The sequence below is a fragment of the Artemia sp. Qi Xiang Cuo genome, chromosome 15, assembly GCF_049724085.1.
Source record: "Artemia sp. Qi Xiang Cuo chromosome 15, ASM4972408v1, whole genome shotgun sequence".
In the NCBI taxonomy this organism is placed as follows: domain Eukaryota; kingdom Metazoa; phylum Arthropoda; class Branchiopoda; order Anostraca; family Artemiidae; genus Artemia; species Artemia sp. Qi Xiang Cuo.
Window position 1 is genome coordinate 18,456,925 of NC_142808.1, and position 24,782 is coordinate 18,481,706.

The window sequence follows — 24,782 nt, forward strand, 5'->3', positions numbered from 1 at the left end:
TGACATGGCTCAATAGTAACCGAAACTCTGAATTTTGATACCAATACACATATTATAAGAATCGGTTTATTATACTGATTCCAAAAATATAAGATTTAATAAGTTTAGTGCTATCCATCAAAGATTACGAGACTAAGAAAGAGAAAATTTGCTTGATTTTCCAAAGGATGGAAAAACACCCCAAAAATTCAGAGAGTTTTAAATTGTATGGGACAAAAATACCACCATTAGATTCAGCATATCAGTAAACCCTACTTCTGAGGTTTCATGCTCCTATCTGCAAAAATGCGGATATTTTTGCCAGAAGAAAGATCACGGATGCGTTTTTATTTTTTTTTTCTTAGGGGTGATTGTAGCGAACCAATGGTCCTAGAATATAGTTAGGGGATCCGGGAGAACAAAAAACTAACCGAACTTATTTTTTGTGATAACGAAAGCTGTATTATTAATTCAAAACTTAACAAATTTATGATTTTGTCAATTTCATATTGCATCACATTTTATCCACCTAGTGACTTCAATTACTGAGAAGATTTTTAACCCCCACCCATTTTTACCCTCAGGAATTTTTGTATTCCCCCGGATACCTAGATTTTGGAAAAATACCCTTTTAAGAGGGGGTGGCAGATGATTTCTCTGAATATACCTTTATTTGGTATTTAGTCCAAATTTTGGGGAAAAGACAAATTTACTTCCCCTAGTTTAAAATTTTTAACCTCCCCCCACATAAAAAAATATAAATATACATATATATATATATATATATATATATATATATATATATATATATATATATATATATATATATATATATATATATATATATATATATATATATATATATATATATATATATATATATATATATATATATATATATATATATATATATATATATGTATATATATATAGGCTATATATATGTATATATATATATATATATATATATATATATATATATATATATATATATATATATATATATATATATATATATATATATATATATATATATATATATATATATATATATATATATATATATATATATATATATATATATATATATATGTGTGTGTGTGTGTGTGTGTGTGTGTGTGTGTGTGTGTGTGTGTGTATATATATATATATATATATATATATATATATATATATATATATATATATATATATATATATATATATATATATATGTATGTATGTTTCATATATATATATATATATATATATATATATATATATATATATATATATATATATATATATATATATATATATATAAAATTTATGCCACTGTGTCTGCTACAGTCCATTGTTATATTACAGGGTAGCATTACCTCTCCCAGAACAGTTATTTCAATAAGTTCGACTTCGATGCTGCCAGGACTTTCATCAAAACAACCAAGTTTCGACATCGATTCGTTAGGAAAAATACGGCCTCATTTAGAACCAGAAATTTTCGCTAGTATTATTGCACAAGATCTTGTAAGTATTTAACAGCTTCATCTTGTATTGTGCTTATTTTTATATAATTAAATTAAAGTAAGAAAAATTAATCAAGAACAAAATAAATCATGAATTAAATTAAGAAAAAAAGTTAGTTTACTCCTCAAATGGTTGTTGGTTCAAATCCCTGAGAAAAATGATTTTGACGATGTCATTGTCTAGCTTATAAGTCTGAAAGATTTCACTGCATTCATGTTTGACTTAGTATATTCTTAGTCGTTAATTTTGTATATTAAAAACTTTGAAAAGTTTTAACCTTTTTTTAACTAAAAATTGTGCGGCACTATAAACATGCGTAAAGAAAATACTGTATCTAAATATTTTTTAAATATGTAAGCTTTTCAGAACCTTTTAGATATGGAAGGGCCAGCATAGACCACAAAAATAAACTAAAAAACAAGGATGCTAAAATAATATATTAATTATTACATTAAATTGCATTAAATTAATATTTTGGGTTAAAGTGAAATTTCACATTCAGCACTTGTCTAGTTAGTTCTGCTGCGTTTTAGAAAACTATCACCTATTCATGAAAAACTTAAATTCAGTACAGTGTGCGACAAATGCGCAACACCAGATCTTTTCGGGTTACCCGAAATGGAGAAAAGCATTTCTATTGGTCTTATTTTATTGGGATTTGTCAATTTGTTTTCCATTGAGCAAATTCTAGCCGTTTTTCCCTACCAACTCTGTGTAATATATACACAATTATCCGTGAAAACTAATCGAAACTGGGAACACTGCTTGAAGTATTTTTGCAGAACGAGACCAGGTCACTATTGCAAGTGTACCGAAAGTTAACTATAAAAATAAATGCCCTTGAAACCTGAGGTCACGAAAAAGCTTCTATTAATATAGTTTAAATTTTGATGAGATCACAAAAGGAAACCCGTAAAAATGATAAGGCACACATTAAGTCATCACTATACTCTAAATAGGAATACTGATTGTGTATTCCCAGTTTCTCGTAATCAAACAGTTCGTGGCAACGAACTGTAAGTAAGGAGTGACCCGGCTCAATGGTAACCGAAACTGTAAAAAACGGAATTTTGATACCAATAGATAAATCAAAAGAATCAGATTTTAATGCTGATTTAAAATATATAAGTTTCATCAAGTTTAGTCCTACCTCAAAAGTTACGCGCCTGAGAAAATTTGGCTGATTTTCCAAAAAAGGGGGAAAGACCCCCTAAAAGTTATAGAATCTTAATGAATATCATACCATCAGATTCAGCGTTTCAAAGGATCATACTGTAGAAGCTTCAATTATATATCTACAAAAATGTGGACTTTTGCATTTTTTGCCAGAAAAAAGATCACGGGTACGTGTTTATTTGTTTGTTGTTGTTTTTTCCCAGGGGTGATCGTATCGACCCAGTGGTCCTAGAATATCGTGGGAGGACTCATTCGAACGGAAATTAAAAATTCTACTGCCCTTTTTAAGTCACCAAAAAAATGGAGGGCAACTAGGCCTCCTCCCACGCACCTTTTTTCCCATAGTCACCTGATCAAAATTTTGAGATAGCCATTTTGTTCAGCATGGTCGAAAATATGATAACTATGTCTCTTAGGATGACTTAATCCCCCGAAGTCCCCGGGGTGAGGGCTGAAAGTTATGAACTTTACCCAATGTTAACATATAGTATTGGTTATTGGGAAGCATAAAGACGGTTTCAGGGGGAATTTTTTCTGGTAGTGGGGGGAGTGGGTCGGGGGTTTTGTAGGAGGATCTTACCGTGAAGGAAGTTTTCATGGGAGAAGGGACATTGCTATGAAGGGTGCGCCGGGTTTCCCAGCATTATTTAAATAAAGATCAGAAATTATTTATAAAAAAACAAGTTTTTTAACTGAAAGTAAGGAGCAACATCAAAACTTAAAACGACAGAAAACATTACATATATGATTGGGTTCATCCCCAAGTCAATACCTCGCTCTTTAAGCCAAAGATTATTTAGTACTTTCATAAGAGTTATTTATTCTAATTAACGGCATTTGTGATTAAGTGGTCATTTTTAAAGAATTGGAACAAAATTCGAACTTTAGCTTAAAGAGCAAGGTATTGAATAGGGGGCGAACCCTCTAATATACGTATTAAAAATATAAGAATATAGAGGTTCGTTATGTAAGTTATTTCGTAAGTTACGTATATTTATTACTAATAAAAACTTTCGTAAATAAAATTAAACAGGTTTCGAGAAAGTCATTTAACCAAATAAAAGTACAATTAATATTCAATTTTTTTTTAATTATTCATGTACGGTTAGCCAAAATAAAAACCTGTATTAATTCAAAAACGTTCAAAAATTAAATAAAAAAAACAAGTTTTTTTAACTGAAAGTAAGGAGCGACATCAAAAATTAAAACGAACAGAAATTATTCCGTATAGGAACGGGGCTGTCCCCTCCTCAACGCCTCGATCTTTACGTTAAAGTTTGACTTTCTCACAACACTATTTTTTTTAAAAATTGAAAAAGTTTAGTGTAAAGAGCGAGGCGTTGAGGAGGGGACAGCCCCTTTCATACACGGAAAACTTTCTGTTCGTTTTAAATTTTAACGTAGTTCCTTACTTTCAGTTAAAAAATTTGTTTTTTTATATAATAAGAGTAGTAAGGGCGTATCGACATCAGAAAACAGCAAACAAACCAACAAAAAATTAATGATTATAATCCTGATCCAATTAATATCGCTAGTGAAGAAAAGGGATGTAAGGCAATCTCGAAAAAAAGTAAGCGACTTGAGAGCCAAATATGACTTTTCAAAATGATCAATTTCTATGCCATTTTGACATAAGGAGCTGGGCTGTATGTTTGAATTTTGACGAAAAATCTGTGTCTGTATTTCATATTTTTCTTTCGCCGAGGATAGCAAATAGTTATATAGTTAAGATATTTCGTAAATATTATTTTGCTCTTTTTTTTGCAATTTACGGAGCAACTTTTGATAGCAAAGTGCTAGAAATCTAACTTGTCTGAGAGAAACTGCTGATATAATCATAGGAGATCGATAATATCTTGAGATACCTGATTTACCCTAAGCGAAGAGGGATCCGGAGGAACATAGTCCCTGTAACCATAGCTAGGTCATATTAGTTTGTATGTAAGCATTTTAGTTTTAAAAATGCTCACGTTTTGTACAATTATTTTGATCTTCTATAACAGAAAGGCAGGATGGACTTGTATATACCTGTAGTTACTTGTATCTATCTTGAATATAAAATTTATGTCAATGAAACAATTACTTTGTGACATGTACACTAAAAAGATAGAAAAAACTTCGGAGGAACTAAAATGTTTCAGTAACAAAATTGAATAATATCGTTTAGAATGACAAGAGGGTTGTTAGCTGCAAATTGCTTAAATTTAATTGTGCAGGGTTTTTTATCAAAAGCTACAAGCCTGAGAAAATTCATCTAATTACTGTAAAAGGGGTAAAATGCCTCCAAAAAGTTAAGTGATCATAAAGAAAATCCCACCATGAGATTCAGAATATCAGAAAACCCTACCGTAGAAGATTCAAGCTTCTATCTACAAAAATATGAAATATTGTGTTTTGCCAGAATAAATATCACGAATGTGTGTTTTTTCTTTTTTTTATAAGGGCGATCGTATCAAACAATTCGTCCTATTAGGTCAGGAGAGAGCTCATTCAAGTAGAAATTAAAGTCTATTGTGCCATTTATAAGTGGTAAAAGATATTGGAGGGCAAATAGCCCCCCCCCCCTCTCACGCATTTTTTCCCAAAGATACCCAATCGAAATTTTGAGGCAGCCATTTATTTCAGCATAGTTGAAACTTCCAATAACTATGCATCTGGGTGTGCCCCCCCCCCCACAGTCCCTGGGGAAAGGGGTTTAAGTTGTGCAATTTACCCATTGTTTGCATATGGTATTTGCTGTTAGAAAAGTTATATTTTCAGAGGGGGCGGGGGTTTTGCGTGGGGAGTAAAGTTTTCAGAGAAATTTTCCGAGGGAAGTTTTAAACGAGGAAAGGGGGGTTGAACTTCCTTGAACGATCTGAAAAACCACCAAAAATTAAACAAAACGATTTTTTCAGCAGAAAGTAAGGAACAATGTTAAGACTAAATTGAAACAGAAATCATTCCATACATGAGGGGGCTGCCCCTTGCCATTTACACTTAAGTTTCGCTTTTTTGTCCCAATTCTTTAAGAAAGGTTCCTGAAACACAGGATTTGAATGCTGTGTTTGAATGAGAAATTGGATTTGAATGAGAAGTATTTCTAAAGAACTTTAAGACTTTAGCGTAAAGATCGAGGGCTGAGTAAGGGTATTCCCTATCATGTACCGAATAATTTCTGTTCATTCTAAGTTTTAATGTTGCTCCTTACTTTAAATTGAAAAACTTGTTGTTTCTTTTTTATTTAATCAAAGAAAGAAAAGAGAGGCTACTGTTCTGTACTTCCGTATCATTCCATAGGTTTATTTTTGTGACGCAGTTTTGTAAGTCAACCATGTTGTTCTCTAAATATAACCCCACTTTTCTAAGACTTTTCTAAGACTTTTCTAAGACTTTTCTAAGACTTTACAATATTGGATCTTTTTAATAACCCTGTGAAAATGGCGAGAAGATGTTACGTCATGACAAATTTTAGGAGTGCATTCTTTATTTCTCGGTGGTGAAATTTACTTTGATTTTCCGAAAAGAGGAGAAACTTGTGGATTGAAAAGTATGTTCAGTATTTTTTTTTCATTTTGTTTAGTTTTCTAGAAAAGTCAGTTTTATCTTCACTTTGTATTTTATTTTTAGAAAAAGCAAAGTGAGAAACCTAGTCTAATCGAAATAGCTACTTTGAGCACTTCTAAAGTATTAACCCAACCCGTCGGAATTGATCTACAAAATACAGAAAATAAGAGGCAAAAAACTGAATTAGGATTTCAAACGCCCGAAAAGCAGGTAAGAAATCTTGTTATGTTAGCACTTTTTTTTTTTTTTTTTTTTTAAAGAAGCCAAAGAAGAATAACTTGCCCACAATTGAACCTTTCAGGAATCAATGCGACTAATTCCAATTTAAAGACGCTTGAATAAAATGAAAGGAAATCACTCAAATTGCGCGTAAAATTTTTATTTCAAGTTCACATTTGTTCACAGCCTGAATTCTTTTACTTAATGTGTAAAAGTTTTTTTCAGCAAAAAAGAAGAGGAAGAAATCTGGCACGTACACAGTATTTATTTTTCGAAGGGGGGGGGGGCAGAATGCAAAAAAAATATTTTTGAAAGTTTTTGTAAGAAGTGACTTAAATCACATATATGTAGGGTTTCGATAGAGGGGACTAGGCCCCTAGCGCTCCTCCCTTTGTGCACATGTTCATCCTGGATTATACAGGTAAAACTAAAAAAATGCCATAAAGTGACTAAAAAACTCTCTGTAACAATAGATTATTAAAATTTATGGCGGCGCGCCCCCCCCCAACTTTTTTGGCATTCGGTAAAATTTCAGCCGAAGGCAAAAATTTCGGCAAAAATTTAGCAAAATCGGCAAAAATTTAGCAAAATTCTTGATTTTTGCAGAAAATTCGGCAACAGGTAGCGATTCGATAAAATTTACGAAGATCGCCCCCCGAACAAAACGAGCCTTGGGACGCCCCTGCCCTTCATAGAAATGTCCCTTTCCCCAAGGAAATATCCTCCATGGAAAGATTATCCCATGTAACCCCCTCCGTTAACCCTCCTCACACCAGAAAAAAACATTCCTGAAAGTGTACATACGGTCTACGATAACTAATTCGCTACGTAAAACAATAAGCAAAATCCGTGACTCGTAGCCCTTTCCCTGAGGCCTGTGGGAGACTAATTCAATTTCAAAGATTTAGTAATTAGATTTTCGACTAAGCTGAACAAATGGCTATCTCAAAATTTTCATCGGATGAATTCGGGAAAAACATGAGCATGGGATGGGGCCACGTTCCCTTCCAATTTTTTGGTCACTTAAAAAGGGCACTAGAACTTTTAATTTCCGTTTGAATGAGCCCTCTCACGATATTCTAGGACTACTGGATCGATACGATCACCCCTGGAAAGAAAATAAATAAATAAACACGCATCCGTGATCATTTTTCTGGCAAAAAATACAAAATTCCACATTTTTTGCAGATAGGAACTTGAAACATCTACAGTTGGGTTTTCTGTTACGCTGAATCTGATGGTTTGATTTTCATTAACATTTTACCACTTTTAGGGGGTGTTTTCCCCTTTTTCCGAAAATAAGGCAAATTTTTTCAGGCTCCTAACTTTGATGGGTAAGCCTAAACTTTATGAATTTATATATTTGAAATAAGCATACAAACCCAATTCTTTTTATGTATCTACTGGTATCAAAATTCCATTTTTTAGAGTTTCGGTTACTATTGATCCGGGTCGCTCCTTAGTTACATTTCGTTACCAAGAACTCTTCGAAAGTCCTAAGTTCTTCGTAAATACTTCTCAATGAAATTTATAGGCCCTCGTGTTTCAGGAGTCGTTCTTAAAGAATTGGGACAAAAATTGAAATTTTTGAGCATTGAGCGAGTGATGAGGAAGGGGCAGTCATCCTCATACACGGAATAATACGCGGTTTTTTTCTTTTGAATTCTTACCATTTTTCAAATCATGCCAGGGAAATCTCTTTTCTCTCGTGTAAAATTTCTCCTGGAAAGTTTCCCCAAAAAGCTTTCGTCCTCACGGAAAAGTCTCCCCGTAGAAAACCTCCCCCCCCCCCACACAGAAATCTCGGCTCCGGACAAATTTCCGTGGATTTCCCGAAAACAAATAATATTTATATATAATGGGCAAATTGTACAAGTTAAATCTCTTCTCCCAGGAGTAGTGGGGGGGGGGGTCATGTCATCCCCATAGGCATAGTTATTTGACCATTCAACTATGCTGAATTAAATGACTGTCTCAAAATTTTGTTTGGATATCTTTGAGGGGAATTCGTGCATCGAAGGGCACTAGCTACCCTTCAGTCTTTTTGGTAGCTTAGAAAGGGCACAAGAATTTTCAATTTCCGTTCGAATGAGCAGTCACCTGATCTTGTAGGATTATTACTGAGGTGAAAATTTTTACCTCCCTAGTAGAGTTATCTGATATGCTGAATTTAATGGTGTAATTTTTGTTAAAATTTCTTGAATTTTTAAGGGCGTTTCTGGTCTTTTTGGGAAATCAGACAAATTTTCTCAGGCTCGTAGGGTTTGATGGGTAACAATAACCTTAATAAATTTGTATATATTTGAATCACCATAAAAAGCCAATTCTTTTGATGTATCAATTGCTATCAAAATTACTTTTTTGATTTTCGGCGACAATTGGGCCGAGTCGTTAATTAATTACAGATCGTTCCTACGGACTATTAAACAAGAAAAACGGGTTTTAATTTCTATAAAGCAGTGAATACAAACACTTAATTAAACAAAAATACTCCGAATATTCCGGCCCCACATCCGGGAGCCTTTCTCAACGGAAAAAAAAATGAAACAACAAAAGTTCTTTTTTAAAAAACCTTAACTTACATCAACATAAAAACATACTAAACAAACAAAAGAAAAAATATAAATAAGTATGAAAACAAAACTCACATATTAAATAAACACTTCCAGTCACTGGCGTATAAACAAAATCGAATGTTTATATTGATTGGAACACGCCTTCTCACAGTATATAAATGGAAATCTATCAAAAAATGAAAATATATTTATACTTAAGCTAAAACAATAAAGGTCAGCTAACCCCCGGCCCATAACCCCTAATTAGATCTCACAAGTTCATCACCCAATATTTGAACTATAAATTGAACAGATTCGTTTGCTTGCAAGCTTAGCTGCAGTTCGTTTACCTTTTCCAGCATTTAACCAAGTCTGACTTTTGTCCGCAAGGTCATTTTTCGTATCAGAACTATTATCAAAATCAGTATTGATTGAAAATCTTAACTGCTTTTTGATCCAGCAATTATAAATCGAATTGATCGTAAACTACCCTTCATCTCTATTGACGTTAATACCCCCATATATAATTTTATTTATTTCTATAATTTTACTGAAGCTTTGTAAAAGCCCTACAGACGTATCTACTATTTTTGTTTTATAAAATAAAATACTATGATGAGGAAAATTATGAACATGTTCTGCAAGAGCTGACTCAAACGTTTCTGGTGTTTTGTTTTGTTTTAGAGAGCAATCTGTGGGATTCTTATGTTGCTGTAGCCTATTTTCAAGTATCTGTTGTGTTCTTCCCACATAAAATTTACCATAAGAGCATGGGATTTTGTATACTCCCTTTTGCAAATTTCTCGGTACCTTGTCTTTCCCTTTATTTAACAAAGAGCTTATAGTTTGTCCTGATTTAAATGCTGTATTTACATTATGTTTTTTTAATTCTATCCTTAATTTTTGTGACAATATTGTGATAAAAGGTAAAGTTATGTAATTTGTTTCTTGATTTGACCCATCTTCTTCTAATATTTTTGGTTCCGTCAACTTTTTTTTCCTTTTTTCAATTATTTGAGAAATCATATTTTCCGGATATCCATTACCTACTAGAATATCCTTAATAAAAATTAGTTCATTGCTTATGTATTCTGGTGATTTCACATCAAATCATCCGATCCAGGTAAAAAGGGGCGTGGTTATTTCTTTAGTTGATAGGATATTAAAATTAGCATCACCAGAATACATAAGCAATGAACAAATTTTTATTAAGGATATTCTAGTAGGTAATGGCCACAGTTTATAGAATTATCCAGTAAGTTTATCGCAGATCATTTCTGGTCTTCATTCTCGGTGCGAACAAAAAGCTCCTCCCCCTTATTTGTGCACTTATTGTCCACTGATTGGTTGAGCCGGCCAAGTGGTTTTGTCAGTACTTGTTCCTTGTTCCGTATTCTTTGTCTACCCGTGAAAAGATCTAATGCCGCTTATGTTTTTACGTTCTTTGGAGCACTTGCACCTCGGTCCGGGTTTTTATAATGGGTGAGATAGGGAATGATCATACTGGATAATTATATAAACTGTGGTAATGGCTATCCGGAAAATATGATTTCTCAAATAATTAAAAAAAGGAAAAAAAAGTTGACGGAACCAAAAATATTAGAAGAAGATGGGTCAAATCAAGAAACAAATTACATAACTTTACCTTTTATCCCAATATTGTCACAAAAATTAAGAAGAGAATTAAAAAAACATAATATAAATACAGTATTTAAATCAGGACAAACTATAAGCTCTTTATTAAATAAAGGGAAAGACAAGGTACCGAGAAATTTGCAAAGGGAGTATACAAAATTCCATGCTCTTGTGGTAAATTTTATGTGGGAAGAACACAGCAGATCTTAGAAAATAGGCTACAGCAACACAAGAATGCCATAGATTGCGCTCTAAATCATAACAAAACACCAGAAACGTTTGATTCAGCTGTTGCAGAACATCTTCATAATTTTCCTCATCACAGTATTTTATTTGATCAAACAAAAATAGTCGATACGCCTGTAGGACTTTTACAAAGCTTCAGGGAAATTATAGAAATAAAAAAAATAATAAATGGGGGTATTAGTATCAATAGAGATGAAGGGGATTTTAGGATCAATTCGATTTATAATAGTTGAATTAAAAAGCAGGTAAGATTTTCAACCAATGCTGATTTTGATAATAGTTCTGATACGAAAGATGACCTTACGGACTAAAGGTCAGACTGGGTTAAATGCTGGGAAAGGTAAACGAACTGCAGCTAAGCTTGCAAGCAAAAGAATCCGTTCAATTTATAATTCAAACAATGGGTGATAAACTTGTGTGATCTAATTAGTGGTTATGGGCCGAGGGTTAGCTGACCTTTATTGTTTTGGTTTAAGCATAAATATATTTTCATTTTTTGATAGATTTCCATTTATATACTGTAAGAAGGCCTGTTCCAATCAATATAAAAATTCGATTTTGTTTATACGCCAGTGAATGGAAGTGTTTATTTAATATGTGAGTTTTGTTTTCCTATTTATTTATATTTTTTCTTTTGTTTGTTTAGTATGTTTTTATGTTGATGTAAGTTAAGGTTTTTTAAAAAAGAACTTTTTTTGTTTCATTTTTTTTTCCGTTGAGAAAGGGTCCCGGATGTGGGGCCGAAATATTCGGAGTATTTTTGTTTAATTAAGTGTTTGTATTCACTGCTTTATAGAAATTAAAACCCGTTTTTCTTGTTTAATTTTTTGTAAATGGAAAAGCAGTGTGGTCTAAGAAATTATTTGTTCCTACGAACTGCTTGATGACTTCTCTAATAAAAAAAAACAAACCATAGAGAGAATAATGAAAAACCATAATATCAGCCAAAACAGTTCAGCATCGATTGACTTCCTGGAAGCTTTCCTCCTCAAGGAAAATTCCCCCTTGCAGAAAATTCCCCGCTCTTAGACAAATTTCTGTATATTTGCCAACATGTCACCCCCAATCCGAAATCCCAGAATACGGTATTTAACAAATAATCGTATAAGATCAGAAGAGGGCTCACTCGAACGGATATTGAAAGTTCTAGTGCTCTTTCTAAACTACAAAAAAGATTGAAGTGCAGCTAGCCCCCCTCCTCCTAAATTGTACCATTTTCTTCAAAGACATCCAATCAAAATAGAGACAGTCCTTCAATTCAGCATAGTTGAGTGGTCAAATAAATATGCCTCTGGGGATGACATGAACCCTCGCTACCAAGGCCATAAATGTTGACGAACAGGCCGAAAAACGATTTCTTGCCTAGACATGCAATAGAATTGTAATTGATGAATATACATTCACTAAGGGACTCTTTTAAAATGAAAATATTCAGGATCCAAACTTCCCTTTAGTACTCGCATTCGGGTTTATTTTAATTTGCAACGGTGACCGGCCTCTCTTCTTTCACATAAGCGAACATCTAAAAGTTCTGAATATTTTTTCCTGATTGGTACGCTAAATTGAATGGTACTCGACAATTTTGATAGAAGAATTGGAAGAAAAAACTCAGAGATAACATTCAGAGGTAGTTTTATGATATTTCCCCGACGACTCAAGTTGTTCATTCATTGACGCATTGTAAAACCGTTTTTTCGCTAGTTTCTATCCACTTGGCGTGAGACAAGACAAAGAGATGTGACAGAATAGCTAGAAAATATACAAATTGGGCTATATGTTTGCATACTAGAGGTGGCGTGGGGGTAAAATATTTGGACAGTGTGAAGTTCGAAAACAATTCTTACTGCATAATATGCAGAATAATTGTTCTACTGTTCTGTTACTACAAGTAGAAACAGGTTCTACTTAGATGAAGAATATTAGGTTATATCATACAAGTACCCATTTAGATACTAGAATCAACAGTGCTGACAGTCATAAACTATGACTCTGAAACATGAACACCAAAGAAGTTTGTGAAAAATTATACTAGGTGTTTTTCATAAGAATTGTGTAAGGATAGATCTAGGTACTCCCATGGACAACTCTACATAAAACAAGAAACTAAAATTTGAGGCCACTGTTTTTGTCGATAATGAAAGCACTAAACTCATTTGTGAGGATCGTAGATTACTGACTACCTGATTGGTACGCTATAGCGCACCATCTTAGGAATTTTCCCCATTGCTTATTTTTCAAAGAGGTTGTCAATTTATTCTTATCCACCCCATTCCTTCTATTTTTCAAATAATATCCCTAAAAGCAATGTTTTATCTTCTCAAAATGTTCGTGTAAGAAATTAACCGTAGAGCCTTGGATGCCTATTTTTGTATTAGCAGCGTACAAATTTTCTTTTTTTTGTGTTTCAGAATTTTAAACATGTGTGTGTGCTCGAACATATTCTTTTTTTTTGTGGCGGGGGGCTTCGAAAAAACTAGGGATTATATGAAGAACTATGTCTAAAATCGTAAATACCCTTGATATATTGGTTTCCTTCTTGTCTTACTTCCCCAATGTTCTTGACTTATTTCATCGTGTAAAATACAAGTTCCAGCCATGAGTAAGAAATAACGCAAATTGGACCCTCGTCTTTGTTTTGATCCAACAAGAAATACATTTCTTCTATGTGAAGTTTTTGATTTTCAATTATTAATGGGTGTTTAAATTTTTTTAGACAAGAGATCAAAAGAGAACATCAAATCTGGTGGCCAACATTATTGCAAGCCCGTTTTATATTTTGAAAACCGAAGCAGAACGATATAGCCCAAGTCGGACTGGCTCAGATCCAAGCTGTACATTAAAAGCCATCCAAAAAATAGTGAGTATTAATACTAGTCTATCACCCATAATATGTGAAAATAAACAATCTCTTTCCACACGAGCTCAACTACTAAGAAAGTAGTTAAGCAACTACTAAGAAGTAGTGAATGAAAACTTTAAATAATTTTCGAAAGCTCATCTCAGAAAATCTCTCCACCCCTTCCTTAAAAATTTAAAGAAAGTTGTTCCAGAAAGCAATTATTTACCCTAAGCCTATTTTTTGTTTACAAAAGCAAACTGGCAATAAAAAAGGACTGATAAAGCAGGCGCGTAGAGACGGGAGGAGGTATTTGGACCATGTCCCCTGATTAAAAATCTTTCCCATAATCTTCAGTATTGTATATAGTTTACCACGCTGGCGTCAATTCTTGGACGGCGGAAGTTAACTCCATAAAGTTTCAAAACATGTTTTGGGATATGTTCACTGAAAATGTCTTTTTTCAGTATTTCCATTTCAAATAATGGCAGAAAACTATAGATTTGCCCCCCAAAGGTCTTGAACGATTTAATTTTGTCCCCCTTAAGGTTTCGAAAAATATGTTCCCCCCTAAATCTTCTTGAATCTGAATTGCCACGGATTCCAATCATCGCTGGTTTTCGACTTTTTATTTGTCAAATTTAGCTTAACCTGTCTTCAAAAATAGATTACTGTGTACAAACCTGCAGCAGACGAAATCGGAAATTCTTTCACTGAGAAACAATTTTCTATAGCCTTGCATCAGAAAGAACCTAGGATTATATTTGGTTCAGTTATTTTAATGTCTCTGTTAACATATTAGATTCTTGTATTGCTCAGCTCATAAAATTTCTTCAATTTGAAAATTTATCAGAATAACATACAGATAAAAACAGATAATGTCATATCAGTCCCATTTCACATTTTAAGTCTTGTTTTAGATTCACGCCTATTTCTCAAAATTTCTTCTGGGAAAAATTTTCTTTATTTAGTTCGGCTCGTAAATTTTTTTTTCGTTCGAAAATGTCTCAGAATAGCGCGCAGACATAAAACAAGTAACATCATCCCAATCCCATTTTGAATTTTCCCTTTTCTGTTTTTATTTTAGAAAAAAAGATACATAGCAAATTACATTTTTTGTTTATTATATTCAGTCATTCATGAAATTCAGTTCTTAATACTTTTTCGAAATAAATGCTAAATTATTCTTATGGAATGTGATTGAAGAATAGCTTACATTTAAGGGTATTCTACCTATTCAGCTCAGAAGAGTACGACAAATTGTAAGAGGGAAACAGGTGCTATTGTCGATAAAAGTCACAATGCAATCTAGCCTCTGGCATTTTTTGTCATTTTTTCAAGCTTCTTAAGTTTTTTTTTCTCGAAAACTGAAATCAGACACTTCTTACTAAAGTAAATTTGCTAATTACACTGATTTTGCGTTTTTATTACACTGAAAAAATACCAAGAAACTCCGGACGCAAGATGCTGTTGGTATTTTTTTTTTTGTCGACACTGGTGCCAATATCTACTTTTAAAAGTTACCTTTACTTTTTAGCCAAGCTCGTAAAATTTGTTATCTTTTAAAATATCTCAGAATAGCACTCAGCCAGAAAACAAATTTTGTTTCTCCCTTTCGGTTGCAACAATTCAAAACGGTTTGTCAATTTTGGTCGATAAGATTTGTATTCATCTACTGTTTATATGATATAAATACGCTGAATAATGTGGCTCAGACCATATTTTAGCTTTTAATTTGGTTTTCAAGCTAAATTATAAGTTTCTTTGTTTTCTAAGTACGTTATGCCCTCGCTTCTATCAAAGGGTAATAACTGGAAGCCTTTCATATCAAACGTGTTAGATGCCACAGACATCTTCATGATGCCATATGAACCATGAATCATCTTCATAGATGCCACAGGCATCTTCTCATGGATCTAATTCGTAGGAGGGGCATAGGTTTTAAAAATCAAAAGTAATTGGCAAATAATGCAGGGTTGTAATTTGCTATGGGACAGGGGGAAATGCTCCTCCCAGGCCTTGGTTCGCCCCCCCAGGCCCTTGAGTTTGCCCCCCCCCCAACTGAAATTAATTTTCTTCAAAAAATTTTTTAAAACTAAGATAAGCCTTCATAATTCTATCACCTACAGAAACGGGCAAGTTTTCCTTAGTATATCTCAAGAGCGGATCCAGGATTTTTGCTCGGGGGGGGGGGGGGGGTTACCCTATTTATTCCTATCTTTACAGGTATTTCCGTCTTTATAGGTATTTTTTAGACTAATTTTTTTCGGTCAAAATTTCGGGGGGGGGGGGTTCAAACCGGGTAACCCCCCCCCCTGGATACGGCCTTGGTATATCTTTACCTTTCTGGTACTATATGGCTTACTTTTCTCTTTTCACTGTCATTTTCACTTGATTTGGGAAAAAATGGCTACAGCTGTGCCCCCACCCCCCTCCGGATTTTGAAGAAATTATGCCACTGAAATTATGTGGAAAATATTAAAAAGAATGATCACAAGGGTCGTATAATTGGAACAAGAGACTTTTTTTTAAAGTACTAAAAAACTTTAGCGTGAAGAACGATGGATTGAGGAGGGGCACTCCCCCTCAATACGGAATGATATCGGTTCGTTTTGTGTTTTAACATTGCTCCTTACTTTCAGTTGAATTTTTGTTCAAATCTTATTTAAAAATGAGGAAAAGTAGCTGCTTATCACTTTACATGTATTGATATCATCAGACAAGCAATCCTATTTAAAAAAAAAATCACCCCTGAAAATCATGATCTTAAATGTGAACATTAACTCAATTTTTTAATTTAACATGGCTACTATTCTAATAATCCGATTCTAGGAGATTATTGAACTTTAACCATCTTAATTGTCTGTATAGACTATTGATGAGCAAATTAGCATAGATAATTACTCGTGATTTGAAAATTCATAAACTAAATTGAATGGATTTTGTCAGACTTAAGTGATTTTATTCTTTCGAAATATCTTGCGGCACGAGTGCAATCGATTCTCTGTCTTATTCAAGTGGCACGCTTCCTTGTAAAAAAATTTTAATTTTATATTGGACTTTGTTCAGGCACATGGTTAGAGCTTTTCGGAGGGAGGGTGACACAACCTCTAAGATGGAGATTTTTAAGGAAAATATAAAACACAGGATTGTGTCCAGGAGTTTTCCTAAGGGGGAGGGGGGAGTACCTCTGGTTGGCTTTATCTAACGGTGTCAACTAAATTTTACAATCCTCCCTCATGTCTACTCCCCCATCCACTTATTATTAAGTTTGATAAAGCATTCTAACTAGCAGGCTACTGAAACCTCGCAGAGATTTTTAATGTGTAATTTCAAAGCTTTTGTAATCTTATCTCGATAATGTCATTTTAGAGCGCCACATTGCAAGAAAAATGACACTTTGTGGTGCCATTTCTGGATTTTAAAGGCTGGGAAGCATTAAAGTGATACCAGCTGATCGAAATGAAGCCCCAATATCGGCCCAATATTGGAATTAACTATTGGAGTCACCATGGTCAAAACCTTATATGTGAGAGTTACAGCCCCCCCCCCCTTGAACAACAAGGAAAACACCGCATTAGCTGAGCTTCAAAATTACAGTAATAGTCTGCATCTTTTATTTAAGCCATATCCATAAAGATATAATTGTACAAGTAAAATTGTTCAAGTCATAAATTCAAAATTATTTATTATTATTATATAACGCAGAGATCTTGATCCAATTATTTGGCAAATAGTGTGTGAAAATTAGATTTCAAGAACTGCCTTAAAGTATAAATCCAAAGCCTGGCAACAAAAATAAAATATTTCTGTTTTTATTTAAATTGTATTATATCTTCATAATAGTCTCGTTTTCGGTCAGCTCCAAGCCTCTTATTCATTCTCATGCTTATGTTTTAGGTCATTTCAAAGATCTCAGCCAACAGAAGTTTACAGAAGAATTTTTCCGGTGGGAGGGGGTCGCAGAAAACTTCAACATCAGAAGATTGTTCATATTTATTTTGCTACTTTTTTACGAGTCGGACAAAAATTTTGGGGAGAAGGAGGTTCAAAACCCCTATACTCATCCAACTGCAAAAATCATCGTTTTTAGCCGTTAGACAGCCGAAAGAACCTTATTTCAGGGCTGGACTATCTTGCATAAGTATGATTTCCTTGAAAAGACATGCGATTAGAAATATGCTTTTGGATTAGGGGGGGGGATAGCCTGAACATGGGTCAACTATTTGAAAACATATTTTAGAAATTATTGTGAAAATTGTTAAAGTCATGCCTTTCTGCGAGAACATTCCTTGCTTTCTGGTGGTTCTAGGAGGTAAAATATTATACTATATTGTAATAATATACCTTATATTCTATATGTCAATTCTAATATGCTTATAATTCTATATAATCTTAACTACAGGCAATTAGGGAGTTTTTCTAGGATACGTAAAACAAAAATTGTATAATATTTGACCCTGCGTCAAGGTCATAGTCTAGGTTTCAAACATTCACTTGGATGTCAATCTCGCTATTTTTGTAAAAGAGTTGAGTTAAAGAGTTAACAAACGAGTAAAAGAGTTAAAGAGTTAACGAAAAGTTGAGTTAATGAGTAAAAGAAATGAATTAAAGAGTTGAAACTCCTGGATCTCCTTGGGAATCTATTTGTTTTACGAAAACTCATCAATTTACCTTAATAAGATCTCACTAATCTTTTGTATACTAGTCCCAATCTTGATATCTTGACGAGATATGGACTAGGTAGAATACCCTTAAATATGCTATTCATTCAATAAGTGCAATTTAGCATTTATTTCGAAAAGATATTAAGAACTGGTCAGAAATTTCATGGATGGATGACTGAATTTAATTAAAAAACTTAATTGATTATATACATATATTTTTAATTGGGGGGAGATTAAATAGAAGTTACATGCATGGGGGCTTATTTTAGGAAGATAAATGATCAAATATGTAAATTTTGCTTTTTTTGTGGTATGCTTGATTCCGTAAGTCGTGAAGCTTATTTCTTTTTTATACTGTTTACTGTAGAAGTCGTACTAAGAAGATACAATCTCTTGTCTTATAAACAATAGGGCCGTTTTTTAGCACTAAGATCTTACATCTAAGATCTTTCATCTTTCTGCAAAGATTATCATTTTTTCAACTCATCTTTGTTCTAAGATCTTACAGCTCACTGATGTTAGCAAAAAGCATGAAAGACGCCATCTTTCTACCATCAAACAATTCGTGGTACCGAACTGTAAGTAAGGAGTGACCCGGCTAAATGGTAACCGAAACTCTAAGAAACGCAATTTTGATACCAATAGATACATCAAAAGAATCAGATTTTAATGCTGATTTCAAATATATAAGTTTCAGTAAGTTTCAAGTTTATTCTTATCCTTCAAAAGTTACGCGCCTGAGAAAATTTGGCTGATTTTAGAAAAAAGGGGAAAGACCTCCTAAAAACTATAGAATCTTAGTCAAAATCACCCCATCATATTCAGCGTATCAGAGAACCCTACTGTAGAGGTTTCAAGCACCTATCTAGAAAAATGTGGAATTTTGTATTTTTTGCCAGAAGAAAGATCACGGATGCGTGTTTATTTGTTTTTTTGTTTGTTTTTTCCCAGGGGTGATCGTATCAACCCACTTGCCCTAGAATATCGTGGGAGGGCTCATTGGAACTGAAGTTAAAAGTTCTAGTGCCCTTTTAAGTGACCAAAAAAATAGAGGGCAACTAGGCCCCTTCCCACGCTCATTTATTTCCCAAAAGTCATTTGATAAAAATTCGGAGATAGCCATTTTGTTCAACATGGTCGAAAATATGATAAATATGTCTTTTAGGATGACTTAATTCCCCGAAATCCCCGGGGGAGGGCTGAAAGTTCAGAACTTTACCCAATGTTAACATATAGTAATGGTTATTGGGAAGTATACAGACATTTTCAGGGGGGATTTTTTCTGGTAGGTGGGGGGGGGTGGTTGGGTCGGGGGTTATATGGGAGGATCTTTCCATGAAGGAATTTTTCATGGGGGAAGGGATATTGCTATGAAGGGGGTGCCGGATTTCCCAGCATTATCATAGACAGCGTGCTAGCGCTGCCTAGTAAAGAACGATGTGGGCACAATGTGTTTTTTTTCTTCAGCCGGGCACTTTGTATCGAAGGAGTTGTCGTAGAAACTTCGAAAAGGGCTCATTCGATTGTAAATTGGAGTGGCTAGTGCCGTTTGTAATAGTGGAAAGTGATTGGAGGGCAACTAACCCCCCCCCCCCACGCCCATCATTCACCCAAACATATCCAATCAAAATTTTAAGATAACCATTTTGTTCAGCGTAGTTGATTTCCAGCTATAAAAAATGTTTTTGAGGAGGACACTCCCCCACAACCCTCAGGGCAAGGGTGTTAAGTTATGCCCTGAGGGCATATAAGAACGATGTTGGCACAATATACTATGTATTATTTTTTTCCTTTAGAGCTGGGCACTTCATATGGAAGTGGTTGTCGTGGAAACTTCAAATGGGGTCCTTTTGTATGGAAATCGGGAGTTCTAGTGCCCTTTTTAACAGTCAAAAGTGATTGGAGGGCCACTAGCCCCCCACACCCATCATTCACCGACTTGAATTCACTCAAAATTTTAAGATAGCCATTTTGTTCAGCGTAGTTTATTTCCAGCTATGAAATTTGTTTTTGAGGAGGAACGTCCTCCATAACCCTCAGGGCAAAGGTTTTAATCTATATCCTGGGGCTATATATCGTTGATATAGAAGATGTCTTCGCAGAAACTTCTAAACATGCTTAATTAATTGGAAATTCAAATGGATAATGCCCTTTTAAAGAGTATACAATCGTAGTAGTGCAACCAGCCCCCCCTCCCCCACGAAAATTATTCCCCCAAATACTTCCAAGCAAAATTTAGATATAGCCATTTTGTTCAGCGTAGTTGATTTCCAGATGAAAATTATGTGTTTGAGGAGAACATTAGCCCACAGCCATCATGGCCAGGGTTTAAAGTTCTGACCTGGGGGCATATAAGACCGATGTTGGCACAATGTATTATTTATTAATTATTTCCTTAAGAGCTTTGTATCGAAGAAGTTGTCGTAGAAACTTCGAAAAGCGCTCATTCAATTGGAAATTGGAGTGGCTTGTGCCCTTTTTAATAGTCGAAAGTGATTGGAAGGCGACTAACACCTCTCTCACGCCCACCACTTCTCCAAACACATCCAATAAAAATTTTGAGATAGCCATGTTGTTTAACGTAGTTGAAAGTTCTGGAAATTCGGTCTTAGAGGAAGACAACCACCCTAAGACACCTTAGGGTAAGGGTTGTAATTTATGCCCTGGGGGCATATAAGGTGTTGATAGAAAGCGTTATCGTTTCCACAAGGGCTCATTCGATTGGAAATCGAAAGGCCTAGTGCCATTTTTAATAGTCAAAAGTGATTGGAAGGCTTGACATTTTTATAGTAAAGATCGATGCGGGTATAATGTATTATTTTTGTTGTTGTTGTTGTTTAGACCAAGGCACTTCGTATGGAAGGCGTTGTCGTGGGAACTTCGAAAAGGGCTCATTCGATTGAAAATAAAAAAGGGCTGATTCCCTTTTTAATAGTCAAAATTTATCTGAGGGCAACTAATCCCCCTTCCACTCCCGCCCTCCCACGCCAACCCTCCCATTTCTGCTCTTAAAATTTAGCGAAATCAAAATAGCGTAAGTGTATTCAAGCTATCAAAGAAAGTAAACAGACTTTTTTGCGAATGGTATCAAGTTTTCCATTTCAGGTCAACAGTACTATTTAAGTTAAACAGTACTATTTGTGTCCAGATTTTTAAAAGAGTGTGGGTGTATGTTGTTAAAAATTGCTGAAAATATTTCTCCAGCATACAAATAGCAGGCCAAACTATAAAGTCTTAGAAAACAAAAAGATTTAAAGTATTATTTTCTTTTTCCCTGAAAAGAATATGTCAATATAAAACGAACAGAAAATAATTTTAAAAACTGTTTCTACAAAATAAGTTTTTCAAAGAAAAGTAAAGAACTCCATTAAAGAAAAAATGAGCAAAAATAAAAATCAAATAATCTACCAAGCGTGAAATCAGCATCGATAAATAAATGATACCCAAAACGAACAGAAATTACAATAATTAACCGAGTCAAACTCAAAACGAGCAGAAATTAACATAAGTTGGGCGCAAAACCCCTATGCCTTCCCAAGGCCAGAACAAAATCTGCACTTTACTGAAAAAATACAAATGAATGTGCATTGTCAGTTTAATATATATATACTGATATTTAGTAATCAAAATGTTAATATTTTTTGATTTATTAAAGTTTTAAAAGTAAAAATATTTGTATTTTTTCAGTAAAGTGCAAATTTTGTCCTGGTCTTGGGAAGGCATAGGGGTATGTTGCTAATGTTCAAATACTTTTTTAATTTTTCTCTTTTCAATTTTGAACTTAACTTCTCAACTTTTATTATAAAAGAGACAAAATTATACATCATGTAAAATGTAATCGTCCATGACGACTTCTAAAATATCCATACATCATTGCAAGTACCTTTGCAATGAGTGACTCTATAACTTCAGACGCAGCCACAAGGGACTCCTTTAGGTTGCTGGTAAAGACTCATTGAAAGTTAGACTTTATTATTACCGAGAACTAGCTAAACTGTTAGTTTAAGGCAATCAGAATTTTTCCCAGAATTTTTCACTCAATCGGAAAATCCTATGAAAAAAAAAATCCAGTTGCCTTAAACTAGCAATAGTTAAATTTCGGTACTATTAAAATCTCATTGTAATGGATCTTAAGGGAGTTGAGATACCTAGCTGGGTTGCTGTCAATATATCTCCTGAACAAAATAGACGAATATAGTACCTCTTTCCCCTTCACCTCACTCTGTACTTGGCAATTAGTCGTCCTTGTGACTGTGTGATTGGATCGACAATGTTGACCCAAATAGGGGAGAAAAATAACATTCCTGCTGGGACACATATATGATTGCCCCTCTGGGACTGAATTTGGCCTTTGACAACACCCAACACAGTGATAACTGCAACATAGTGAAGGGTTCTAGGTGTTTACCTCCCCGGAGATTACCCGACCTGAAATTACCCCCCCCCCGGAAAACAATCCCTACGGAAAATACCCATCCCCGGAAAATACCCCCGAGGAATATACCCCCCTCCCCGCGGAAAGTACCCCCCCCCCCGCGTAAATACCCCGCCCCCCCCCCCCCCCCCGTGGAAAATAAATCTACAAATTTGAGAATTTTATTTGAGTTTTTTTTTTTTATTTCCGTAGGGGGAAGGAATTTTGGTACTTATGTATTATGCGCCACTCACTCAAGTTTACGCTGTGTAAAATTCGAGAACACACCAGTTCTCTCGTTAGTTTCTTCGTTACTAGTAGAAAGGCCTCAGGAGGTCCGACGATTCACCCCTGCTGCCACCTACAACTTTTTTAACACCAAATATGGGCATAGAGTCATTAGGGAGAACACGTGGTTAATCAAAGCGATTGGGAATTTGGAACACCTGTGCTGTCAGTCATTAATCAAATTGTTTCCGAGCAAAGTTTAATAATGTCTGACAGGTACTGCTCCAGGAATAGATCCAAGTCGTTAATGTCTTTGCCTCGGAAACAATTCTACTGGTCGAACTACAAAAGATATTAATAACCAAACGCCATGGAAACAATTCTCAAAGAAACATCTTAGCAATGAATTGTTTTAGTGCGGGAATCAGGTTTCTTATTAATTTGAAATGCGACAGTGCAGAGATGCCAAAAACAAAAGGAACACGCTGAAATTACGTTTAGGGGTTATTTGGGCGAAACCGTTTTAGACATTTTAGGGAATTATTTCGGCGAAACAGATAGAGAAATTTTAAAAGATGATTTAAAAGATGATTTTAGAAGAGGATTTGAGGGTGAAACTCTGTGGTCAATGTAATACACAAGTTCCATTTGAACAGTGTTGTGAGGTCCCCTACCACAACCCCAAAGGGTTCCGATTCCCCCACCCCAACCCCGAAGGAAGCCCCCGGTCCTCAAAGGTTCTCCGGGCCCCCAAAGGGCCCCGGCGCCACAAAGGCTCCTGAGCCCCCATTTTAATACTTTTTTAAGGCTTTATTATATATTTTCAGAACAAATTATTATTTTAGGGAATTATTTCGGCGAAACAGTTAGAGACATTTTTAAGATGATTTTTGAAGAGATTTTAGAAGAGGATTTGAGGGTGAAAATCTGTGGTCGTTATAATACACAAGTTCCATTTGAACAGTGTCATGAGGTCCTCTATCCCCAACCCCAAAGGGTTCCGATCCCCCTACCCCAACCCCTGAAGGAGAGCCCCCGGTCCTCAAAGGTCCCCCAAGCACCCAAAGGACCACCCGACCCTCAAGGGCCCCCAGACCCTTAAAGGCCCTCCCCGACCCCTATCATTTGTTGTTGTGCGTCGTCTGAAAAATTTGATCTAGGTTGTATGGGCTGCTATTTTTGACCTTTTTGAGTCTGACATCTTAGTCCATAATAGGTACGTGTTGTCCGAAGTCTATGATATTGGATTGGTAGTTTGCTATTTTTGACTTTTACGAGCTAGATTTCTTAGCCTTTTATAGGTGTGTGTTGTCAGAAAATTATGATTTGGGAATGTGTAGTTTGCTATTTGGACTTTTCAGAGCTAGGATTCTTAGTCTCTCATTGGTGTTTGTTGTCTCAAACTTCTAGTTTGGGATGAGTAGTTTGCTATTTCAGACTTTTATGAGCTAGGGTTCCCTAGTATTTCGTAGGTGAATGTCGTCAGAAAATTATGATTTGGGATATGTAAATTACTATTTCGGGCTTTTCTGAGCTAGATTTCTTAGTCCCTCATAGGTGTTTGTTGTCTGAAACCTATAGTTTGGGATGAGTAGTTTGCTATTTTTGACTTTTCTGAGCTAGGTTTCTTAGCCTTTCATAGGTGTGTGTTGTCAGAAACTTATGATTTGGGATATGTAAATTACTATTTTTGACTTTTCTGAGCTAGATTTCTTAGCCTTTCATAGTTGTTTGTTGTCTGAAACCTATAGTTTGGGATGAGTAGTTTGCTTTTT

General features: G+C 34.7%; 1 protein-coding gene across 2 annotated transcripts in view; it reads left to right on the plus strand.

Annotated features, from left to right (window-relative positions):
- The window catches only part of LOC148943410 (uncharacterized), a 57,832-nt gene that overhangs the window by 23,069 nt on the left and 9,981 nt on the right, over positions 1-24,782 (plus strand). For both annotated transcript variants that reach the window (XM_089101455.1, XM_089101454.1), the window contains exons 4-6: positions 1,327-1,485; positions 6,271-6,417; positions 13,576-13,719. In XM_089101455.1, the coding sequence (XP_088957581.1) occupies positions 1,327-1,485; positions 6,271-6,417; positions 13,576-13,719 (450 nt within the window). The remainder of the gene's footprint in view (positions 1-1,326; positions 1,486-6,270; positions 6,418-13,575; positions 13,720-24,782) is intronic.